This window comes from Hylobates moloch, unplaced genomic scaffold, assembly GCF_009828535.3.
Source record: "Hylobates moloch isolate HMO894 unplaced genomic scaffold, HMol_V3 SCAFFOLD_4, whole genome shotgun sequence".
Taxonomy (NCBI): Eukaryota; Metazoa; Chordata; class Mammalia; order Primates; family Hylobatidae; genus Hylobates; species Hylobates moloch.
Window position 1 is genome coordinate 52,658,375 of NW_026652279.1, and position 23,804 is coordinate 52,682,178.

A 23,804-nucleotide genomic window follows, 5' to 3' on the forward strand; every position below is an offset into this window, starting at 1 on the left:
ATTTCCATATAACTTATAAATATCCTGCTGTATGCTTTAAATCTTCTCCAGATTCCTTATAATACCCAACGCAGTGTAAATGCTATTAAATAGTTGTTATACTTTGTTGTTTAGAGAGTAACGACGAAAAAAAGTCTGTACATGGTCAGTCCAGATGCAATCTATTTTTTTCTGAATATTTTCAGTCCAAGATTAGTTGAGTCTAGGAATGTGGAGCCCGCCGTACCTTGGGCTGACTGTAATACCACTAAGACCCTTGTCAGAGACTATGGATTCTGATGAAAATCCTTGTCTCTGGGCTGACCCAAGAGTTATGGGTTTGCCCTGATGTTCTGAGGAATGTGAGATCCTGACAACTGGGCCTCAGGCCAGTGTCAAAGAGTCTTCCTAACCACCTTAAAAGTCACTGTCAATTACAGAGGAAGCTTCAGACATCATTTACTTTGGACGATCCAAAAAACGGCTATCAACCATGAAGTTCATAGGGCAATATGGCAATGGTCTTAAAAGGTGAGAATTTTTCTTCTCTTAAGACATGTATTATTGATACTGGGAACACTGTTTATAAAGCAATTTACACAGAATGATGCAGGCATGTAAAGCTTTAAAAAATATAAACTTGAGGCAAGGGTGACCTACTTTGTGTTGGAATCTCCATATACAAAACTGACTTTTTTTTTTTTTTTTTTTTGAGACAGATTCTCACTCTGTCACCCCGGCTGGAGTGCAGTGGTGCGATCTTGGCTCACTGCAGCCTCCGCCTCCCGGGTTCAAGCGATTCTTTTGCCTCAGCCTCCTGAGCAGCTGGGATTACGGGCGTGAGCCACCATGCTCAGCTAATTTTTGTATTTTTGTAGAGACAGGGTTTCACCATGTTGGCCAGGCTAGTCTCGAAATCCTGACCTCAAGTAATCAGCCTGCCTCGGCCTCCCAAAGCGCTGGAATTACAGGCATGAGCCACCATGCCCGGCCCATAACTGACTTTTATCTTTACAACATTTTAAGTTAATTCTCCCAAATAATAAGGTAAATCCTCTTTCAAAGATTCCTGAAGCGGTACTCCTGGACCTTAGCGCTATGTTCTGTTGTTTCCCAAAGCATATTTTAACCTAGGTGCTGTGTCTGGAGCTCTTTTTTTTAGTATGCTGCATTGAAAGGTCAGGACATGAGGCTCACTTGTACGGCTCCTGCCTGAGACAGATGATTATTCTTTTGAGCCCTGAATGGACCTTTTCCCCTGCAGCCAAACCTCAAGCAAGAGTGTGGCGCTGGCTTAGTTCAAATTCTTCTGCTTTACTTTGAAAAAAAAAAAAAAAAATTGTACCCTCTTGATGACGGGTCAGCAGAACAGTGTTGGAAAGAACATCCTGTTACAGTACACAGTGATAACAGCCTGACTGTTTCTTCCTTTTTAGTATTTGAGATGTAAAACATGATGTTCTTCATTTTTAATATAGTGGGTCCATGAGAATTGGAAAAGACTTTATTCTTTTTACGAAGAAGGAAGAAACGATGACCTGTGTGTTTTTTTCTCAGACATTCTGTGAAAAAGAAAGTCTTAGTGAGGTAAGAGTTGAAGTTTTCCTTCTGTTCCCATAGCAATGATGTTGCTTTCATTTACTCTCTCAGGAGGTGAAGTCTTATCATGGGTTATTTCTGATATGATTTAGAAACTTAGGAATGTGTTTGGGAAATGGAGAGAAGGTATCAAGACATTCTGGGGATATCAAAGACCTGTCCTCTTGACCCTTTCCTGAGAACTTCATTTTTATTATCTATGTGCTCAAATCTCCCAAAGTAAGAGGCTCCCTTAGACGTGATGAGCTTTTTAGAAGAAACCTGCAAAATCTTTCCACCATATATGCCATAAATGGATTATCATTTTAAAAATAAATAAAATATTGGAGTCAAAGACTTGGAATACAAAATGTAAAGAAATTGGATGCAAAATAGACTTAAAACTGTAACTCTGGTGACCATAATTTCAACTTCATTTGCTGATCCAGAGGCATTTTATTAATTACCAGTGCCTGAGTTTTATTATTATGGCTATCAGTTATAATTCAGTATAACAAATACATGTTGAGGAACTACTCTCTGCCTAGTACTGGATACACTCTATGAAGGTAGAAAAGAAGCAGAAGGTCATATGGCCATCTAAGAGTCTTCAGCTTTATCACAAAATAAGGTAGACACATATGAATTGGATAAAAAAGTGAGGGTATTTAAAAAGAATGCTCCTCAATGAGTCTGTGTGGCTGCTGTTACCAGATTATCAAAAGCAATGATATGGATGGGGAGATTAGAGGGCCTTGAGTGCCCAATGAGGGTTTTATGGAGAGAGTACAGCTTGCAGCTGGAAAAGCTGGTACTGGAGAGTAATGGCCCCAGCAAGTCTCAGACCTGGAGATGCGTAAGGAGTTTGGATGGACGGTGTGGGACGGTGAGACTGCCAGTGGGTGGGGTTGGGTGACAGGAGCAGTCTGCAGGTAAAAAGGAGTAAGCCGTTTGGGAGCCTGACCTGAGGAAAAGTGATTCTGTAAGCATTTATGTTGCATGTTGTGTGTGTAAAGGGCATGGAAAATTGGGCTAACCCTTAATTATAGCTTTCTTAAAATGGGCCATTCCCTTTAAAAAAAAAACTAAAAACAGCAACCACTTCCCATTTCTACTTCCACAGAGACAACCTCTTACAACAATATTAACAAGTTCTAGCTGGGCATGGTGGAGTGCATCTGTAGTCCCAGCTACTCGGGAGGCTGAAGAGGGAGGATCACTTGAGCCCAGTAGTTTGAGGCCAGCCTGAGCAACATAGTGAGACTCTGTCTCAAAAAAATAAAAATAAAAATAAAAATAAATGGCCTGTTCTTTTGATATTTACCTGCGTATCTCTAAATATCATGGTTGTATTGCTACTTCTTGATTTTATCTAGACATTCTCTATTAACCTCCCACTACAAAAGAGGATTTACCTACCTTTTTTCTCTGCTTCTATCATATAATCATAGTCTTCTCATCCCCCACCCTCAACATAGCTTTATTGTGATTTTAGTTATGACAATATTCAGTATTTACTTTATAAGACTTTATAAACACTGTTCAAATTATACCAAGTCAACTATTATTTTTCCTTTTCATGTACAACTTATTTCCCCTAAAATTAATCATTGACTGCTTAGTTTTTTATGTGTATTACTGTCACTGAATATTTGCTTGGTTTTCTGTGTTCGTGTCACTGTGTTAACCCCAGTCTCAAAGTGCTGTCCTCTCAGTCCCATCTTCCTGATAAAGTCTGCTCAGGGCTTTCTCCTATGCTGCAGCTCACACTCCTGCTTCCATGGCGGTGTTCATCTGCCATCCTGGGATCTGCCCTTGCCCTCATCTTGGTGATTCCCTTCCCCTCTCTTCTGTGTCATCTCTGAGATCCTAGATCTCACGTCTTCTTCCAAAACTTGCTCTCTCTCCTTGGTACAGCATGTTCTCCAGTGACTTCTTGGGCAAAGGAACATAGGGGGCAAAATATCTGGAGACCTCACATGCCTTAAAAGGTTTTTATTCTACCCTAACACTTAATGGTAGTTGGGCTTGGTATTATTTCTAGGTTGGAATTTATTTTCCTTCAGGATTTCAAAGGTTTTGCTTCATTATCTAGTTTCTAGTGTTGTTATTGAGAAGTCTCAAGCCATTTAATTACTTAATCTTATATGTGACCCATTTGTTTTTTGTTTGTTTGTTTGTTTGTTTGCCTTTATCTTTGAAGGTCAAAAGAATCTTCTTTGTCTCAGTATTCTGATTTCAATGTTTTGCCTTTGCGTGGTCTATTTACACCCATCACGCTGGTCACTTGTTGAGTCTTTTTGATTTGGAAACTCATATTCTTCAATTCTGGGATAGTTTCTTGTAATAGCTGATGATTTTCTTCTCTATTCATATTCTCTTTTCTATCCTTTTGTAACTCCTGTTTTTTAGCTATTGTATTCTGGAAATGGTTCTCTAATTTTCTTAGCCTTTCTTTCCTGTTTTCTGAGTTTTATATTTTTGTTTTATTTTCTGGGAGATGTTCTAATATTTATTTGTGAACCCTTTTGTTACCAGAAAGGGGTCTGATCCAGACCCCGAGAGAGAGTTCTTGGACCTCGTGCAAGAAGGAATTCAAGGCGAGTTCATAGAGTGAAGTGAAAGCAAGTTTATTAAGAAAAAGTAAAGGAATAAGAGAATGACTACTCCATAGGCAGAGCAGCGGCCTGGGCTGCTCAACTGAGTATACTTATGGTTACTTCTTGATTATATATGCTAAACGAGGGGTTGATTATTCATGAGTTTTCCAGGAATAGGGTGGGCAATTCCAGGAACTGAGGTTTCCTCCCATTTTTAGACCATATAAGGCAACTTCCTGACATTCCCATGGCGCTTGTAAACTGTCATGGCACTGGTGGGGGTGCCTTTTAGCATGCTGATACATTATAATTAGCATATAATGAGCAGTGAGGATGACCAGAGGTCACCATCTTGGTTTTGGTGGGATTTGGCCAGCTTCTTAGTGAAGCTGGGTCAGCAGGGTCTTTGTGACCTGTATCTTGTGCCCACCTCCTATCCCATCCTGTGACTAAGAATGCCTAACATGAAAATGCAGCCTGGTAGGTCGCAGCCTTATTTGACCCAGCCCCTGTTCAAGATGGAGTCACTCTGATTCAAACACCTCTGACACTTTCACTGAATTTTTTTCTGTAATCATATTCCTGATTTCCAAGAAGTCTTTCTTATTCTCTGAATGTTTCTTTTTCAAGAATATCTCATTCTCCTTTCATGGATACAGTATTTTCTCTTATAACTCTGAAGATATTAACAATAACTGATTTTTGCGCTGTTGAAATTTTCATCTTTTTATGGTTTCTGTTTTCACTGAGTTACTTTGTTTATAATTGTTTGTTCTCTATTATCATATTAGAGGCTTTTCTTAGATGGCCGTTACTCCTGAATACTTTAAAGATAAGTCCAATAAAATGATGAGTGCAAGCTCTGAGAGTGTGAGTGGGACCTGGCTGCTATGACTGTCACAATAATGTGATCTAACTGAACTTTTTTTTTTATTGGGGAATCCTTAATGTAATTGTCTTTGTATCTTTCCTTCTGGGTTGGTCAGATTTTTCAAGGAAGACTCCTAGTCTTCTGCCTACAGGCCTACCTGTCAGCTTTTGGGAGACAAATGGGAGATGAGATCTGAGGTTCTCAGCATCTGCTAAGTATACTTTCAGTCGGTCTATCTAATCTCGGTAAGGTGCCCCCAACAGCAGTGCGTGGTATGTCTTCCAGTCTAGAAATCCATTGTTATACTCTTTCCAGGGAATAAATATCCAGACCCTGGGGGTTGAGGAGGAGCTGTTGCTGATGGGGATCTAGATGCTACTTCTAGTTCTCTTCTGCCCCTACCCCAACTCTAGAGTTAACTCCTGCCATCAGTCCCTGAGAATTTCAGTGTAGGAATTCTGAATTGCAAATCTGGCTGGCTCTTCTTTCTGGCTTGGGCTTTAGATTGCTTTTCTTTCGTGTGCTGTCATCTGCTTTTCAACTTTTAAAATGCTGATTCTGTTGTTTCCTCTGCCATTCTACCCTTCAAGAGGGAGTTGAAGTACACTCCATCTGTTTCCATATTCCACAATGGAGTATTTTAAAATACAATCCTGTCTATACACATTTGTTATATGTCTCTTATACAACTAGATTATAGGAGGAAAATGAACTTTTAACTTAGTGTTTTGTAATTTGTCTAGTTGAAGAGTAGAATGAAATAGATAGGACAAACGAATAATGTTTTTTGTGTATTTCACAATAAATTGATGTGTTTTTTTTAATAGGTTGTCGTTCCAATGCCCTCGTGGTTAATAAGAACCAGAGAATCTGTCACAGATGATCCCCAGAAATTTGCAGTGGAATTATCCATAATTTATAAATACTCCCCATTTAAAACTGAAGCAGAATTGATGCAGCAGTTTGATGTGATCTATGGAAAATGTGGTAAGATCATCAAAACTCTGAATTCAGTGGAAGTATTTGTTTTCAGTGTCTTATCAAAGACACTGTACATATGTTTTCATTTTTTTTTGTTCTTATAATCTCATGTGGATTCACATTGGGGATGGTCATTTATTTTATCCATATGAGCTTTGTCTTAAGAGCATCCAAACATAAATTACTGTAAATCCCAGACACTGGGAGAAGGATGTGTACTTGCATGAGCTTGGTGAAACTGGGTGAGAAGAGGATGCTATAGGCTATGACCACGGGGACTCCACAGTCTCTGCACTAGATAGCAAAGTTAGGAGACACTTATTGCATCATTTGAGATAGGGTGATAACAGGTATGTAAGAGTTAGCAACTTATAAAATAATAAATTAATGTCTCTGTGGCAAAAAGTTAGCAAAAGCATTGCAGACATTCTTCTCTAGATTAACAGATCTTTTCCCCATTCTTTCCACCTCCACCAACTTTCTGTTCAGCATGTTGAATGCACTGTGTCTACTGAAACAGTTGATCCAGGATTTAGATACAGCCATTTAGCCCATGTTCTTAGCTACTATGCTTTTCTCCCTTGTGTTTAAGAACTACCAAAAAGTATAATTAGTTGTCCTCTTAATTTCTCTAATGATCCTGTTTGACTTTGTATCATAATCAACTGGAAATAATTTGGACTTTTTTTGTTAACCATGCCTTGGAGCAAGGGTCAGGAAATTATGGTCTTGGGTCAAATGTGGCCCCATACCTGTTCTTGTAAATAAAGATTTATTGGAACGCAACCACACTCATTCATTTATGTATTCTCCATTGCTGCTTTCATGCTTCAGTGGCAGAGCTGCATTGTGAATAGTTGCGACAGAGACCGTATAGCCCGCAAAGCCTAAAATATTTACTATCTGGACCTTTACGGAAAAAATTTACCAACACCTGTTATAGTGTATGAAAACAATACTTCTTATTTGTACAATATTTAAAAACCCTTCTTTGTTTTTATGTGTGTTAAATTCAGTACTACCAGTTAGAGCTTTACCTATAACACAAGCTTGGCTCAGGCTCTTACCAAATTTCGTAATGCAAATTATGAAAAGAGTGCCAAAGTTTAAAAATCCACATTGAAAGACTTGTGATGAATTGAATAGTAATAAGAGGCACCATACTGTAGAAACTCAGCACTCTTTGGCAGGGAGTGAAACTTGCTATAAGACATATCTTGGCTTAGCCAAAGACTTAGCCAAACATACTATTTACTGAAGTACAAAAGAAAATTTTATGGCAGACTCAGTTCCATAGATGAAATGATAGCACAATGACTAGCGTCTAGTGTATTTAAAATACTGACAAGTCAAACATCTATTTTTCTACCAGGTACTTTGCTGGTTATTTATAACTTGAAGCTTCTGCTTAATGGAGAACCAGAGTTGGATGTTAAAACTGACAAAGAAGATATACTGATGGCTGGAGCTCTGGAGGAGTATGTGTGTGTTTGACAGAATGTTTTTCAACAATGGTGGTGAGCTAGAGTTAGGAGCCCTGTGTCCTGGCTCCAGGTCTGAGGTCACTGGGCTTTAGCATTGGGGCAATTCATCTTACCCTAGTTACCAATAAAGTTGGGCTAGGCCAGTGGTTTCCAAACTTTAAGCCTCAGAGTGCCCTGGGATGTTTCTTGAGAAGTGCAGGATCTGGGGCCTCATCTTGACCTACTGAGTCAGAATGTCCAAATATCAAGCCTAGGAATCAGTCTTTTTCAAATAATTCAGAGGTGCCAGCATGTTTAGGGACCACTGGAATATAAGACTTCTAAAGCTTTCTAATACCTTGACTCCTAATTTATAGATATTAAAACTGAAAAAAACCTGCAGAGTTTATTATTCATTACAGATCATTAAAAATGGACAGACATCAGGATAGTGTGAAGCAAAAAGGAATATGACCAAGTGGCAATTTTATCACTATTTTCTGCATGAAAAAGTGTGGAGAAAGAATGAAATAGGAACAAAAGCTAGGTTTCTCTAAAATAACATTGTTACTTAAAACTTAGCTTGAGCCTGCAGTTTTTTAGTCTCAGAACACTACAGCTAGAATAGATTGTAAAGGTAATTTAATCCAGTGTGATTTATTTTGTATTTCAGTGTTGTACAATAGAAATATAATGAAAGCCACAACGAGGGACATATTTAACCTTAAATTTTCTAGTAGCCATGTTAAGAAAAGTAAAAAGAATAGGTGAAATTAATTTTAATAATGATTTTATTTAATCCGGTATATCTAAAATATTGTCTTTTAAATTTCAATATGAAAAATATTGATGATATTTTATATTCCTTTTTTAATACAAAGTCTTTGAATCCAGTGTGTGTGTTTTGCAACATACAGCACATATGAATTTGGACTAATGCCCAATAGCCACAGGTGGCCAGTAGCTACCATATGTTTTTAGACTAAGGTGTTAAGACCCAAGTAGACATGTCAAGTTACAGAGAACTTCTTTTGCTTTTCCCAATGAGGTGAAATTTAGAAATTTCTTTCCACAGTTGGCAAATAACTGTGTGATAATATGCTTTTAGATGATCTTTTCTCCTTATTTCTGATGTGTGTTTTTTCTCATATTCCAACATGTGGAATTCCTAATATACACATAAATGGAGGGATTTTTTTTCTTTTGGAAAAAAATATTCAGCCTAATGGCTGTTCCACAAATGCTGGGAACCCCTGTGCCAGCATTAATATGCCAGTGTCAGAAAGGAGTCCCAGAATTTTCAGCATCTCCATTACTATCTTCCCCTTTTCCTGCTGCCTCTGCCCTTTTGGTTGCCAGCTGGTTCCAAAACCGATATTTCATGCTATTTAAAAGCATTTTGAAACAGTTATCTGTCAGAGTGCCTTGGCATTTCTACACTGGCATTAGAAAACAATACATTATTAGAGGGATAATTTGACAGCTACATCTTTGGAAAGATGTTCTTGCTGTTTCCAGGTTGTGTAATGAAGCCAGAGCTGCTCTAGCCATTTAGACAGTTAATTACACAATAAAGAAAATGAATCAGACCTAAAACATGTACACTTTCACTTTGGCACATAGATCACACTGGATTTTCTAATTTGTTGTTCAGCAATTTTTTTTTTTTTAGTTTAATCACAAGAAAAGCCTTTAAAGACAGGGCTAGGATTTTATAAGGAAGAATCGGTGTAAAGAGGATTCATAATTTCTGAACCGAGGATGCTATACATTTCATGGCGTCTGACACGAGTACCGTGATGGTGCCAAGAAGGGATGGCATCACCACCTCCTGGGGGGTAGCAGTGCCTCTGTAGTTTTCTTCTGTAAAAGATTTGCCCTTAATTCCACTTCATTGTTGATTTTGACATACTGTCTCCTCCCCATCACTCCCAAGCTCCCTTTAAACTTAGAACGTAGATTTTTTTTTTTTTTTAGATGGAGTCTCACCCTGTTGCCCAGGCTGGAGTGCAGTGGTGCCATCTTGGCTCACTGCAACCTCTGCCTCCTGGGTTCAAGCAATTCTCATGCCTCAGCCTCCCAAGTAGCTGGGATTACAGGCATGCGCCACCCTGCCCGGCTAATTTTTTGTATTTTTAGTAGAGACGGGGTTTCACCATGTTGGCCAGGCTGGTCTTGAACTCCTGACTTCAGGTGATCTGCCCCCCTCAGCCTCCCAAAGTGCTGGGATTACAGGCATGAGCCACCGCACCTGGCCAACATACATGTATTTTTAACTTGTTAAAAAATGGTACATAGTTTGCCACACAAGGTTATGGATAATGGTGTGGTCCCATGGGTTCTAACATTAACACCCAATTACTCTTCAGTAAGAGACTAGAAAAGACATTAATTCTTAGTCCTAAAGGATTAGTTCTGGTCCAAGGTGGATCTTTTTTCTGAGTCCTCTTTCATTTATGGCTTCTGACATTTGAACCTCTAATCTGGTGCAGTTTATAATATAACACATTTTTTACCATTTCTTTTCCTGGTGATTATTGTATCTCCTTATCTCTACTGGGTAGGATTCTACAGCTGTCCAAAACAATTTTCAAATCTTGAAACTATGTAATTTTCAGGTTTGGTCTTAGATAGTAGAGTCCTGCTGATTCTGAAAATAATTTAATTTTCTGTATAGGAATGTGAAAATTCAAACTTTCAAGCCGTATTGGCCTCCGGTAAGAGGTGTTTTGGCATTATTTATTTCACATAGTTCTTGTGAACATTTGACATTGTGTGTTTTTTTTTTTTTTTTGAGACGGAGTTTTGCTCTTGTTGCCCAGGCTGGAGTGTAGTGGTGCGGTCTTGGCTCACTGCAATTTCTGCCTCCTGGGTTCAAGCGATTCTCCCAACCCAGCCTCCCAAGTAGCTGGGATTACAGACATGTGCCACCACTCCAGGCTAATTTTTTTGTATTTTTAGTAGAGATGGGGTTTCACCATGTTGGTTAGGCTGGTCTCGAACTCCTAACCTCAGGTGATCCACCCACCTTGGCCTCCCAAAGTGCTGAGATTACAGGCGTGAGTCACTGCGCCCGGCTTTGACAACAGTTTTAAACATAGGATTCAAAACTTTTTATCATTCTGCTTTGGGCTGAGGCACTCACTAACAGCAGTAATCAGACCAGTGGCAGGGTCTTCTTTCAAGATGACAATCACATCAAGAGAATTTCAGTAGAAGTGATGTTCAAGCACATGATCAGTGGTGGCCTGTGGTTTGGCAAGGTGACCTGTTTCCATTTAAATTAAAAAAAAATTTTCGAATAGATAGCAGTCATCAGAATTTCAGAATGCACATGATACACAAGTCTGCATTTTATGTGTGAAATATTAAATTGAATTTTGAAATTGTGAATATGACTTATGGAGAGTGCCAGGGAATGATACATAGGTTCCAGGGGTATATGCAGAAAGTGAGTTGAATTTGCAGGGTAAAAATTATCTTAAATTTACATGTTGCCGTAAACTTAGGCAGTGTTTCCTGAAAGGGAAGAAGATACAAAAAATAACTTTGTAAAAAATCAAAAGGAAATCAAGAGTTTGAAACAAAGGGTGGGGGTAATGCCAAGAATACTGAACAGTGAAGAAAATGAAAGTGGGCTAATGACAGAAAACAAGATGTTTCTTCAGGGCTGGGCTAGGTGTGTTTACTAATTTATGTTGTGGTAATTTTTTGGAACTCTGGACCCAAATCCCACATCTCAAACTTTTGTAGATGTTTTCTTCCATTAAGTTGTATTTTTTTCTCTTTGAATAGTCCATTTGTGCAAAACAAAATCCTTAGTTAATTCTTTCCCTCTATCTTATTGGTGGCTTTTAGTAAACTTCATTTACAGTCATACGGATGATTAAAGTTTAGAGTCATTTTCAGAAGTCCTTTATTGAGTAGGTACAGAAGATAACAGGCTAGTGGAGAGTTTTAAAATGAGTCACTGCCCATCATGACCTCCTATGTGGTTAGTATGGATTCTCATCTGTGAAATCTACAGGACTGTAATTCTACTTTGGCATTCCTTACATAGAGATCTTATTTCATTCATAGGACATAGACCTCTTTATGTGGATACCAGGATGGAATCTTAATTTGGATTTTAAAATTACATGTAAGATATGCCACTGAATTGGATCCAAGCATTACTTTTCTTTTAGACTTTTAGGTTCAGGGGTACACATATAGGTTTGTTATGTAGGTAAACTCATGTCACAGAGGTTTGTTTTACAGATTATTTCATCACTCAGGTATTAAGCCCAATAGCCAACAGTTACCTTTTCTGCTCCTTTCCCTCCTCCCATCCTCCACGCTGAAGACCCCAGTGTCTGTTGTTTCCTTCAGTGTGTCCATGTGTTCCCATTATTTAGCTTACACTTGTAAGTGAGAACCTGCAGTAGTTTTCTGTTCCTGTATTAGTTTGCTAAAGATAACAGCCTCCAGCTCTATCCATATTCCTGCAAAAGACATGATCTCGTTCTTTTTTATGGCGGCATAGTATTCCATGGTATATGTACCACATTTTCTTTATCCAATCTGTCATTTATGGACATTTAGGTTCCATATCTTTGCTACTGTGATATGGTAAATAGTGCTACAGTGAGCATTTGCATGCATGTGTCTTCATGACAGAATGCTTTATATTATTCTGGGTATATACCCAGTAATGGGGTCCTGGGTTGAATGGTAGTTCTACTTTTTAGCTCTTTGAGGAATTGCCATACTACTTTCCACAATGGTTGAACTAGTACACTCCCACTAACAGTGTATAAGTATTCGTTTTTCTCTGCAGCCTCTCCAGCATTTGTAATTTTTCGACATTTTAATAATAGCCATTCTGACTGGTGTGAGATGGTAGGTTTTGATTTGCATTTCTCTAATGATCAGTGATATTGAGCTTTTTTTCATAGGCTTGTTGGCTGAATGTATGTCTTCTTTTGAAAAATGTTCATGTCCTTTGCCCATTTTTTAATAGGTTGTTTCTTTTTCTCTTGTAAGTTTAAGTTTCTTATAAATGCTCGATATTAGACCTTTGTCAGATGCATAGTTTGCAAATACTTTCTCCCTCCCTGTTTACTTTGTTGATGGTTTCTTTTGCTGTGCAGAAGCTCTTAAGTTTAATTAGATCCCACTTGTCAATTTTTGCTTTTGTTGTAATAGCTTTTGGTGTCTTGTCATGAAATCTGTGCCTGTTCCTATGTCCAGGGTGGTATTACCTAGGTTGTCTTCAGGGTTTTTATAGTTTTGGGTTTTACATTTAAGTCTTTAATCCATCCTGAGTTAATTTTTGTATGTGGTATAAGGAAGGGGTCCCACTTCAATCTTCTGCATATGGCTAGCCAGTTGTCCCAGCACCATTTATTGAAGAGGGAGTCTTTTCTCGTTGCTTCTTTTTGTCAGCTTTGTTGATGATCAGATGGTTGTAGGTGTGCAGCCTTATTTCTGGGCTCTCTGTTCTGTTTCATTGATCTGTGTGTCTGTTTTTGTACCAGTACCATGCTGTTTTGGTTACTGTACCCCTTTAGTATGATTTGAAGTCGGGTAATGCGATGCCTCCAGCTTTGTTCTTTTTGCTTAGGATTGCTTTGGCTATTCAGGCTCTTTTTTGGTTCCATATGAATTTTAAGATAATTTTTTCTAGTTCTGTGAAGAATGTCATTGGTAGTTTGACAGGAATAGCATTGAATCTGTAAATTGCTTTGGGCAGTAAGGTCATTTTAATGATATTGATTCTTCCTATACAGGAGCATGTGATGTTTTTCCATTTGTTTGTGTCTTCTCTGATTTATTTGAGCAGCGTTTTGTAATTCTCCTTGTGGAAATCTTTTACCTTCCTAGTTAGGCATATTTCTAGGTATTTTATTCTTTTTGTGGCAATTGTGAATGAGATTGCCTTCCTGATTTGGCTCTCGGCTTGGCTGTTGTTAACGTGTAGGAATATTAGTGACTTTTGTACATTGATTTTGTATCTGCAACTTTGCTGAAGTTGTTTATTAGCCGAAGGAGCTTTTGGGCTGAGACTGTGGTGTTTTCTAGATATAGAGTCATGTCATTTGCAAACACACACAGTTTGGCTTCCTCTCTTCCTATTTGGATGCCTTTTATTTCTTTCTCTTGCCTGGTTGCCAAGCAATAGTTTTCTTTTTTTTTGAGACAGAGTCTTGCTGTCGCCCAGGCTGGAGTGCAGTGGCGCGATCTCGGCTCACTGCAGGCTCCGCCCCCCGGGGTTCACGCCATTCTCCTGCCTCAGCCTCCCAAGTAGCTGGGACTACTACAGGCGCCCGCAACCTCGCCTGGCTAATTTTTTGTATTTTTTAGTAGAGACGGGGTTTCACTGTGTTAGCCAGGATGGTCTCGATTTCCTGACCTTGTGATCCACCCGCCTCAGCCTCCCAAAGTGCTGGGATTACAGGCGTGAGCCACCGCGCCCGGCCACCAAGCAATAGTTTTCTTTACTTCTCGTATACCTCACTCTCCCTTGTTGTTTGCCAGGTGGTTCAGCACCTGTTCAAGAGGCATTAATTTTAGGGGCAGAGGATGGAGTGGGAATGAAGGGAGGAGCTTCAATTAGTATTACAAATATTAACTCGTTGAAAAATATTTAAACTTTCATAAATAGGTAAAGCAATATAAAATTATGTCCTCATTCTCCACCTCAGCTCCCCCAATCTCTCTTCTACTGTAGAAATTATTTTGCTACTTGGGATTTAAATCTATCTTCTAGATATTATCTGTCTCTTTATATTAGATTTAACTTACCCTTTCTAAAATTTTGAAATAATTTGACTTTTCAAAGTTTTAAAGATAATACAGAAGATTCCCATGTATCTTTCACCCAGATTTCCCAAATATTGTTATTTTCCCAAAATCTGAAAAAAATTAGAAATTTGAAACATATCTATCCCAAGCGTTTCAGATAAGGGATGGTCCGCCTGTACATCAGTACTTCTCTATTGATGGGCATTCAGGTTGATTTTAATTTTTCACTTTTGGGAACAATGTCAGTCTTTATACTTAAATTGTTAGACACTTAGACAAGTATTTATTTACTATTGATTCTCAGAGATAATATTACTGGGTTAAGTGGTTGTAATTTTCCTCAATGGTGGCATTTTGCAAAACTAAAGTACAATATGATAACCAGGACATGAACACAATCCATCAGGTTTGATACAAATCCACCAATGCATCACTACAAATATCCCCTATATTACCCTTTATAATTATACACACCTCCTTCTTTCTCCATCAACTCGACTTAAAAAAAACTTTAAAAAAGTGTATTGGTAGATAATAGATACACATACATTCATATAATTTGTAAAGTTAAAATAGAGGTAATTGAGATATTTGTCCCCTTAAATATTTCTTTTCTTTATGCTACAAACATTCTAATTATTCTCTTCTAGCTATTTTGAATTGTACCATAGATGATTGTTAACTATAGTTACCCTATTGATCTATTGAACAGTAGGTCTTATTTCTTCCTTTTAACTGTATATTTCATCCCATTAAATCAACCTTTCTTCATCTCCACCCTATTACCTTGCCTCTGGTAACTACCAGTCTACTGTCTATCTTAATGAGATCCACCTTTTTAGCTCCTACATATGAGTGAGAACATGTTATATTAGTCATTCTGTGCTTGGCTTATTTCACTTTACGTAATGACCTCCAATTCCATCCATGTTGCTACAGTGACAGGATTCATACTTTTTATGGCTGAATAGTATTCTATTGTGTATATGTACAACATTTCTTTATGCATTCAGCCACTATGGGCACTTAGGTTGATTCCATATTTTGGCTATTGTGAATAGTGCTACAATAAACATGGGAATACAGATATCTCTTTGATAGGTTCAGTTTCTTTCCAGTAATGGAATTGCTGGATCTCATAGTAGTTCTATTTTTAGTTTTTCGAGGAGCCTTCATGCTATTCTCCAAAATGGCTGTACTAATTTACATTTCTACCAACAGCATCCAAGGGTTCCCCTTTCTCCACATCCTCACCAGTATCCGTTATTCCCTGTCTTTTGATAAAAGCCATTTTAATTGGGGTGAGATGATATCTCATTGTGGTTTTGGTTTACATTTCTCTGATGATTAGTGATGTTGAGCATTTTTCCATATACCTTTGGCTATTTGTATGTTGTCTTTTGAGAAATGTCTATTCAGGTCTTTTGCCCATTTTAAAATTAGATTATTTGGTATTTTGCCATTGAGTTGTTTGAGCTTCTTACATATTCTGGATATTAATCCTCTGTCAGATGGATAGTTTGCAAATATTTTCTCCTATTCTGCAGGTTGTCTCATCACTTTGTTGATTGTCTTCTTTGCAGAAATTTTTTAGCTTGATGTAATGCCATTTGTCTATTTTTAATTACCTTCGCTTTTGAGTTCTTACACACACACAGACACATAGACAGACATACTCACACACATACACAGACACATACACAGACAGACAGACAGACACACACACCCCTTTGCTCAGATCAATTTCCTGGAGAGTTTCCCCAGTGTTTTCTAACTGGCTTTCTAGTAGTTTCATAGTTTTTGGTCTTACATTTAAATCTTTAATCCATTTTGATTTGATGTTTGTATATGGTGAGAGATAGGGGTCTAGTTTCATTCTTTTGCATATGTATATTCAGTTTTCCCAGCACCATTTGTGGAAGAAACTGTCCTTTCCCCTTTGCACATTTTTGATGGCTTTGTCAAAAATGAGTTGGCCATAAAGCATGGATTTATATCTGGGTTGTGTCTTCTTCTGTTCCATTGTTCTGTGTCTGTTTTTATGCCAATACCATGCTGATTTGGTTACTATAACTTCATAGTGTATTTTGAAGTCACATAGTGTGATGTTCTTTGTTCTTTTTGGTCAGGATTGCTTTGGCTATTGAGTGTCTTCTGTGGTTCCATATAAATTTTAGGATTGTTTTTCTATTTCGGTGAAGAATACCACTGGTATTTTGATATTGTATTGAATGTGTAAATTGCTTTGGGTGGTATTTAATATTCAACAACATTAATTCTTCCAATTCATGAGTGAGGAATATCTTTGCATTATGTTTTGCATTCTCTTCAATTTCTTTCATCAGTATTTTATATTTTCTTTGTATAGATCTTTCACTTCTTTGGTTAAATTGACTTCTAGGTGTTTTATATTCTTTGTAGCTATTATAAATGGGATTGCTTTCTTGATTTCTTTTTTAGACTGTTTACTGGTGGCATATAGAAATGCTACTAATTATATGCAGCTTTTGTATTCTACCACTTTACTGAATTCATTTATCAGTTCTAACAGTTTGCTGGTGGTATCTTTAGTTTTTTCTTAATACAAGGTCACGTCATTCTCAAACAAGGCTAATTTGACTTCTTTCTTTCTGGTTTGAATGCCCCATATTTCTTTCTCTTGCCTAATTGCTATGGCCAGGACTTCCAGTATTCTGAATAAAAGTGGTGACAGTGAGTGTCCCTATGTTATTTCAGATCTTAGAGGAAAGGCTTTCAATTTCTCCTCATTCAGTATAATGTTAACTATGTGTTTATCATACATAGTTTTTATTATATAGAGGCATGTTACTTCTTTACACAGTTTGTTAAGGGTTTTTATCATAAAGGGATCTGGAATTTTATCAAATGATTTTTCATCATCAATTGAAATGATCCTATGGTTTTCTCCTTGATTCTGTTAATGTGATGTTTCGTGTTTATTTATTTGCATATGTTCAACCATCCTTCCATCCCTGGGATGAATCTCATTTGATAAAGATGAATGATCTTTTTAATGTGTTGATGAATTCGATTTGCTTGTATTTTGTTGAGGATTTTTACATCTGTCTTCATCAGTGATATTGGCCTGTAGTTTTCCTTTTTGGTTGTATTTGTCTGGTTTTGGTATCAGGGCAATGCTGGCCTTGTGGAATGAGTTTGAAAGAATTCCTTCCATTTATAGCGGCACTATTCACAATAGCAAAGACTTGGAACCAACCTAAATGTCCAACAATGATAGACTGGATTAAGAAAATGTGGCACATACACACCGTGGAATACTATGCAGCCATAAAAATGAGGAGTTCATGTCCTTTGTAGGGACATGGATGAAGCTGGAAACCATCATTCTCAGCAAACCATCGCAAGGACAAAAAACCAAATGCCACATGTTCTCACTCACAGGTGAGAATTGAACAATGAGAACACATGGACACAGGAAGGGGAACATCAGACACCGGGGCCTGTTGTGGGGTGGGGGGAGGGGGGAGGGATAGCATTAGGAGATATACCTAATGTTAAATGACGAGTTAATGGGTGCAGCACACCAACATGGCACATGTATACATATGTAACAAACCTGCACGTTGTGCACATGTACCCTAAAACTTAAAGTATAATAATAATAAAATTTAAAAAAAATTCCTTCCTCTTCAATTTTTTTGAAGAGTTTGAGTAGAATTGGTATTAGTTCTTCTTTAAATGTTTGGTAGAATTCAGCAGTGAAGACATCAGGTCCTGGGATTTTCTTTGATGGGCACTTTCTTATTACAGGCGTGAGCCACCACGCCTAGCAGTATATTACTATCTCTTTAACAGGTTGCTGTAGATATTATTGTTTTTGATAGATTTGTCTTTTGGGTTTCCTACTAGCATAATGAGTATATTGTGCACCACAATTATAGTATTCTGGGTTTGTTCATGTAGTTAATTTTACCAGTGGACCTTATATCTCGAAAAGATTTTTTTTTTCCTTAGTATTTTGTTTTTTTCAGATTGAAAAAATACCTTTAGCATTTCTTGTATGATGGGTGTGCTGGTGATGAAATCTTTCAGCTTTTGTTTGTCTAGGAAATGCTTTATCTGTCTTTTATACTTGAAGGATAGCTTTGCTGGATGCAGTATTCTTGAATAGCAGCATTTTTTTCAGCACTTTGAAAATATTGTTTCAGTCTACTGGCCTGTATGGTTTCCATTGAAAAGTATATTGCTAGACGAATTGGAGTTCCTTTACATGTTACTTGCTTCTTTCCTCTTGCTGCTTTTAGGATTCTCTCTTTGTCTTTGACTATTGAGAGTTTGATTCTTTTTTTTCTATTATACTTTAAGTTTTAGGGTATGTGTGCACAACGTGTCGTGCAGGTTTGTTACATATATACAGCCCTTCATACTAAAAACTCTCAATAAATTAGGTATTGATGGGACATGTCTCAAAATAATAAGAGCTATCTATGACAAACCCACAGCCAATATCATACTGAATAGAAAAAACTGGAAGCATTCCCTTTGAAAACTGGCAAAAGACAGGGATGCCCTCTGTCACCATTCCTATTCAACATAGTGTTGGAAGTTCTGGCCAGGACAATCAGGCAGGAGAAGGGAATAAAGGGCATTCAATTAGGAAAAGAGGAAGTCAAATTGTCCCTGTTTGCAGATGACATGATTGTATATCTAGAAAACCCCATCGTCTCAGCCCAAAATCTCCTTAATCTCATAAGCAACTTCAGCAAAGTCTCAGGATACAAAATCAATGTGCAAAAATCACAAGCATTCTTACACACCAATCACAGACAGAGAGCCAAATCATGAGTGAACTCCCACTCACAATTGCTTCAAAGAGAATAAAATACCTAGGAATCCAACTTACAAGGGATGTGAAGGACCTCTTCAAGGAGAACTACAAACCACTGCTCAATGAAATAAAAGAGGATACAAACAAATGGAAGAACATTCCATGCTCATGGGTAGGAAGAATCAGTATCGTGAAAATGGCCATACTGCCGAAGGTAATTTATAGATTCAATGCCATCCCCATCAAGCTACCAATGACTTTCTTCACAGAATTGGTAAAAACTACTTTAAAGTTTATATGGAATCAAAAAAGAGCCCGCATTGCCAAGTCAATCCTAAGCCAAAAGAACAAAGCTGGAGGCATTGTAATATAGTTTGAAGTCAGGCATGCTACCTGACTTCAAACTATATTACAAGGCTACAGTAACCAAAACAGCATAGTGCTGGTACCAAAACAGAGATACAGACCAATGGAACAGAACGGAGCCCTCAGAAATAATGCCACATATCTACAACTATCTGATCTTTGACAAACCTGACAACAAGAAGAAATGGGGGAAGGATTCCCTATTTAATAAATGGTGCTGGGAAAACTGGCTGGCCATATGTAGAAAGCTGAAACTGGATCCCTTCCTTACACCTTATACAAAAATTAATTCAAGATGGATTAAAGACTTACATGTCAAACCTAAAACCATAAAAACCCTAGAAGAAAACCTAGGCAATACCATTCAGGACATAGGCATGAGCAAGGACTTCATGTCTAAAACATCAAAAGCAATGGCAACAAAAGCCAAAATTGACAAATGTGATCTAATCAAACTAAAGAGCTTCTGCACAGCAAAAGAAACTACCATCAGAGTGAACAGGCAGCCTACAGAATGGGAGAAAATTTTTGCAATCTACTCATCTGACTAAGGGCTAATATCCAGAATCTACAATGAACTCAAACAAATTTACAAGAAAAAACAAACAATCCCATCAAGAAGTGGGCGAAGGATATGAACAGACACTTCTCAAAAGAAGACATTTATGCAACCAAAAGACACATGAAAAAATGCTCATCATCACTGGCCATCAGAGAAATGCAAATCAAAACCACAATGAGATACCATCTCACACCAGTTAGAATGGCAATCATTAAAAAGTCAGGAAACAACAGGTGCTGGAGAGAATGTGGAGAAATAGAAACACTTTTACACTGTTGGTGGGACTGTAAACTAGTTCAACCATTGTGAAAGTCGGTGTGGTGATTCCTCAGGGAGCTAGAACTAGAAATACCATTTGACCCAGCCATCCCATTACTGGGTATATACCCAAAGGATTATAAATCATGCTGCTATAAAGACACATGCACACGTGTGTTTGTTGTGGCACTCTTCACAATAGCAAAGACTTGGAACCAACCCAAATGTCCAACAGTGATAGACTGGATTAAGAAAATGTGCACATACACACCATGGAATACTATGCGGTCATAAAAATGATGAGTTCATGTCCTTTGTAGGGACATGGATGAAGCTGGAAACCATCATTCTCAGCCAACCATTGCAAGGACAAAAAACCAAACACCGTGTGTTCTCACTCATAGGTGGGAATTGAACAATGAGAACACGTGGACACAGGAAGGGGAACATCAGACACCGGGGCCTGTTGTGAGGTAGGGGGAGGGGGGAGTGATAGCATTAGGAGATATACCTAATGCTAAATGATGGGTTAATGGGTGCAGCACACCAACATGGCACCTGTATACATATGTAACAAACCTGCACGTTGTGCACATGTACCCTAAAACTTAAAAGTATAATAATAATAATAAGAATAAAAGAACTGTTACTGTTGTTTATTTCTAAATAGCTTATAATTTTATTTTGATTTCCTCTTATTCAAGAGTTGCTTTTTAAAAATGTTTTAAAAAATCTACTAGTGCATAGGTTTGCTTTTTGGAGAGAGGAGTCAGGTATCTTTTTATTGTTGCTCTAATTGTATGGTGGTCAGAGAATCTAGCCTGTATTATATCTGCTCTTTGTAATCTGTTCAGATTTTCTTATGGCCTTATGTCTTAAACATTTTTTTAAAAGTGAATCTCTGATAGGGACAGAGCTGTATCCGTTTCATTTACATACATAATTAAGTATTCAAATCTTCTATGTCTTTTTTTCTTCTTCATTACTCGGTTTCTGAGAGCAGTATGTTAGAATCTTCTACAATATTTATTGCTATGTACATATATTTTGTATTTCTACTAGTTTTTGCTCTCTATTTTTCTGAGTCATTAGATTGTGACTTATGTGTCATCTTAAGTGAAGCTCTTATTAATACATACTGCCCGTCTGTGTCTGTTATTTCCCCCACTTCATTTCTTTTTTGTCTAATATTAATCTCTCTATACTTGCTTTCTTTTGGTTAACATTTTCCTACTATGTATTTTGCCACCACTTTCTTTCCAGCAGTGATATTTTGATTTTGATTTGTCTCTTACAAACAGCATATAACTAGATTTTTTTTGCTTATTCTAACTGCTTCTGTCTTTTAGCTAATTCACACTTACTGTGACATCTGCTATGGCTGGACTTACTCTGCCTGCTTATACTTTGTATTTGCCTTGCTTCTATTGTTGTTATTTGAGCTTTCTTATTTTTTAATTTATTTTGTTCTGCTTTATTTTTTCTCTCCCCCCTTTTTGATAATAATTGAGTTGTGGTTTTTTTCCCAAAAGGAAAAGTTTATTTTTTTCTATTCTAATGATTTGCAAATTAGTTGCTCCATTATATACTTTCAGTGGATTACTTTTACATTTTTAATAAACATGTCTAAACTTATTTTATTATCAAACTGTAGAGTTAATTAGTATGTATTTCATTTCACAAATAAGGTATGGTCTTAGTATGCATTTATCTTTCTTCCTTTCCAGTTCCACCTATTAAAATTATTTTATGTAGGATTTTAATTACACACTTTTATTACATCAGACATGAACAATTATTTACACTAAATTATAAAATTTGTTTGTGTGTGTTTGTTTACTACTATATCTTCCATCATGTATCTTCTTTCTTGGATTTATTAGTTAATTTGCTTTATTATATCCCGAAATGATTCTTTCAGTCTGTTGGAAGATTTGTATCTCTACAAGTGTCTTTATTTTTCCCTTCCACTTCAATATTTGTTTAAATGGTTATAGAAATATTGGTTCAAAAATAGTTTCCCTTAGAACTATTTGCTTCTTTGACTTCTTGAATACATGTTGCTGATTAGAAGTCTGACAGAAATGTGATTACCAAATTGTTGTAAATTACTTATTTTTTTCTTCTGGAGAACTTTCAGGATTTTCTCTTTTTTTTTTTAATACTTTAAGTTCTGGGATACATGGGCAGAACGTGCAGGTTTGTTACATAGGTATACACATGCCATGGTGGTTTGCTGCACCCATCAACCTGTCATCTACATTAGGTATTTCTCCTAATGCTATCCCTCCCCTAGCCCCTGATCTCCCACCAGGCCCTGGTGTGTTATGTTCCCCTCTGTGTCCATGCGTTCTCATTGTCCAGCTCCCACTTATGAGTGAGAACATGTGGTATTTGGTTTTCTGTTCCTGTGTTAGTTTGCTGAGGATGATGGTTTCCAGCTTCATCCATGTCCCTGCAAAGGACATGAACTCATCCTTTCTTATGGCTGCATAGTATTCCATGGTGTATATGTGCCACATTTTCTTTATGCAGTCTGTCATTGATAAGCATTTGGGTTTGTTCCAAGTCTTTGCCATTGTGAATAGTGCTGCAAAAAACATACGTGTGCACATGTCTTTATAGTAGTATAATTTATAATTATTTGGGTGTATACCCAGTAATGGGATTGCTGGGTCAAATGGTATTTCTGGTTCTAGATTCTTGAGGAATTGCCACACTGTCTTCCACAATGGTTGAACTATAATTTACACTCTCACCAACAGTGTAAAAGTGTTCCTGTTTCTCCCCATCCTCTCCGGTATCTGTTTCCTGACTTTTTAATGATTGCCATTCTAACTGGTGTGAGATGGTATCTCTTTGTGGTTTTGATTTGCATTTCTCTAATGACCAGTGATGATGAGCTTTTTTTCATATGTTTGTTGGCCACATAAATGTATTCTTTTGAGAAATGTCTGTTCATATCCTTTGCTCACTTTTTGATGGGGTTGTTTTTTTCTTGTAAATTTGTTTAAGTTCCTTGTAGATTCTGGATATTAGCCCTTTGTCAGATGGATAGATTGCAAAAATTTCCCCCCATTCTGTAGGTTGCCTATTCACTCTGATGATAGTTTCTTTTGCTGTGCAGAAACTCTGTAGTTTGATTAGATCCCATTTGTCAATTTTGGCTTTTGTGGCCATTGCTTTTGGTGTTTTCATTCCATGCTCATGGATAGGAAGAATCAATATTGTGAAAATGGCCATACTGCTCAATGTAATTTATAGATTCAATGCTATCCCCATCAAGCTACCATTGACTTTCTTCACAGAATTAAAAAAAACTACTTTAAATTCCATATGGAACCAAAATAAGAGCCCATATAGCCAAGACAATCCTAAGCAAAAAGAACAATGGAGGCATCATGCTACCTGACTTCAAACTATACTACAAGGCTACAGTAATCAAAACAGCATGGTACTGGTACCAAAACAGATATATAGACCAGTGGAACAGAACAGAGGCCTCAGAAATAATGTGACACATCTACAACCATCTGATCTTTGACAAACC

General features: G+C 37.4%; 1 protein-coding gene across 2 annotated transcripts in view; it reads left to right on the plus strand.

The window, feature by feature from the left end:
• MORC1 (MORC family CW-type zinc finger 1) overlaps positions 1-23,804 on the plus strand; it is a 176,190-nt gene that overhangs the window by 17,128 nt on the left and 135,258 nt on the right. For both annotated transcript variants that reach the window (XM_032149129.2, XM_058438150.1), the window contains exons 5-8: positions 420-510; positions 1,458-1,566; positions 5,856-6,015; positions 7,382-7,487. In XM_032149129.2, the coding sequence (XP_032005020.1) occupies positions 420-510; positions 1,458-1,566; positions 5,856-6,015; positions 7,382-7,487 (466 nt within the window). The remainder of the gene's footprint in view (positions 1-419; positions 511-1,457; positions 1,567-5,855; positions 6,016-7,381; positions 7,488-23,804) is intronic.